The 1,485-nt window shown below is 61.7% G+C and overlaps 1 protein-coding gene and 1 long non-coding RNA gene across 2 annotated transcripts in view; both read left to right on the plus strand.

Moving 5' to 3' along the window:
• Positions 1-78, plus strand: part of LOC107184391 — a 9,144-nt gene extending 9,066 nt beyond the window's left edge. The window contains exon 4 of the long non-coding RNA XR_001515221.1: positions 4-78. This is a non-coding gene — a long non-coding RNA (uncharacterized LOC107184391). The remainder of the gene's footprint in view (positions 1-3) is intronic.
• Positions 79-975: 897 nt separating this feature from the next.
• Positions 976-1,485, plus strand: part of INCA1 (inhibitor of CDK, cyclin A1 interacting protein 1) — a 7,289-nt gene continuing 6,779 nt past the window's right edge. Inside the window, exon 1 of the mRNA XM_015569232.1 lies at positions 976-1,302. Within this exon, the coding sequence (XP_015424718.1) occupies positions 1,239-1,302 (64 nt within the window). The 5' untranslated portion in view covers positions 976-1,238. The remainder of the gene's footprint in view (positions 1,303-1,485) is intronic.

Raw genomic sequence — 1,485 nt, forward strand, 5'->3', positions numbered from 1 at the left:
TAGGAGGCCCCTGTAGCTCCAGAGGTGTGTTTGGGGTGGCATGACCGGAGAATAAGGGGTGGGGGGTAATGTCGGAAAAAGGAAGGATGGCTGTCCCTCTGGAGTGGCCGAATGCAATGTGAATCCAAGGGCAGAGATGGTGATATTTTTATTCCTCGTCACTCACAAGTGTACTAAACGTCAGATAGAGGAGAGGCTGCACTGGAGGGCAATTCTGAGAAAGGGACACATGGGCAGAGACCCTACGGGTGGCAGGAAGGGGGAAGAGGAGGGGCAGAGAGTCACAGATACCAAGAAAACCAGAGGCACAAGAGAGAAGGCAAAATCGAGGTCGCGCTATGAAGGAAATAATGGGAGGAAAAGGAAGGAGAGGCGCAGGCCAACACACACAGAAATGGGAGGGCAGACAGGGAAGAGAACTCCAGGGCCAAAGCACAAACGGGGAGCCCAGAAGAGAAGCAAGAGGAGAGAAAATCCTAAACACAAAATTACCCTAAAATTCCCACACAGGGTCAGGTCGGGGTCAGCCAGGACGAAGTGGCAGCCAGCTCCCACCAGGGCCACAACCCCCACACAGGGGCAGGGATTGCCAATGGGCAAAGTGCAAGGGCTGGAGGTACAGTCCAGGCCTGGGATCCGCAGGGCCTGTGGCCCCAAACCCCTCGCCCAGCCCCCAGCACTTCCTCCCCAGGATCCAGGACAATGGGCAGGGGAGGGCGGGGTCATCCTGCATCCATCCAGCCCGGGCTCCGGGTGGAGGAAGCCGGGATACCTGTCTTTATGGGGAAGGGAAGGTAACCCTGGGATCTGTCTCCCTGAAAAGGGGGAGACGGGAAAGGGGCAGGCAGGTCTCGGCCCCTGCCTGAGGCTAATGCTATGGCGTCCACTGCCCTGGGGAAGGTGCCAGCCTGGAGCCCAGGAATGTGGGTGATCGGGTGCCCACACCCTGGGAGGAGAGGCTGAGCAGCCTACGCCCACGGAGACAGGGTGGAGAGTGTGGAGAGAGGGATCCGGGATGCTGGGGCCCCTTCCGGGACCCTAAAGGGCCTCAAACTGCTGTCATGTTGGCTGGGTCTCCCCCCACCGGCCTCGGGGGGTGGGGGTGCAGAGGGAGAGGGCCGGTGTGTCCCAGGGCAGGAAGGGAGTAGCTGACATTAGAGGCTTTCTCAGGAAGTACAGCCCTGACCCCAGACCCTGATCACACTGGGGGGACATGCAATGGTGATGCCGAGAGGCCAATGGAGCAGGGATCGGGATGGCACGGCTCGGGGACAACGGGGTACAGGGCCAGGGGACAGGCAGGTCAGCCGGCGCGGCGTCAAGGAGCAGTGGGTGCAGGAAAGGGCCACGACTGGGGAGGGGGTGACCCACCCGAAACGGAGCCCAAGGACCACCTGGACCCAGCCCGCCCGGCCGATCTCACACAGGCCCGGACCCCGGCCTTACTGGGAGGCCGTGCGGACCCGTCCTCCGGTCCAGCCAACC

Source organism: Myotis davidii, unplaced genomic scaffold (assembly GCF_000327345.1).
Source record: "Myotis davidii unplaced genomic scaffold, ASM32734v1 scaffold925, whole genome shotgun sequence".
Lineage (NCBI taxonomy): Eukaryota > Metazoa > Chordata > Mammalia > Chiroptera > Vespertilionidae > Myotis > Myotis davidii.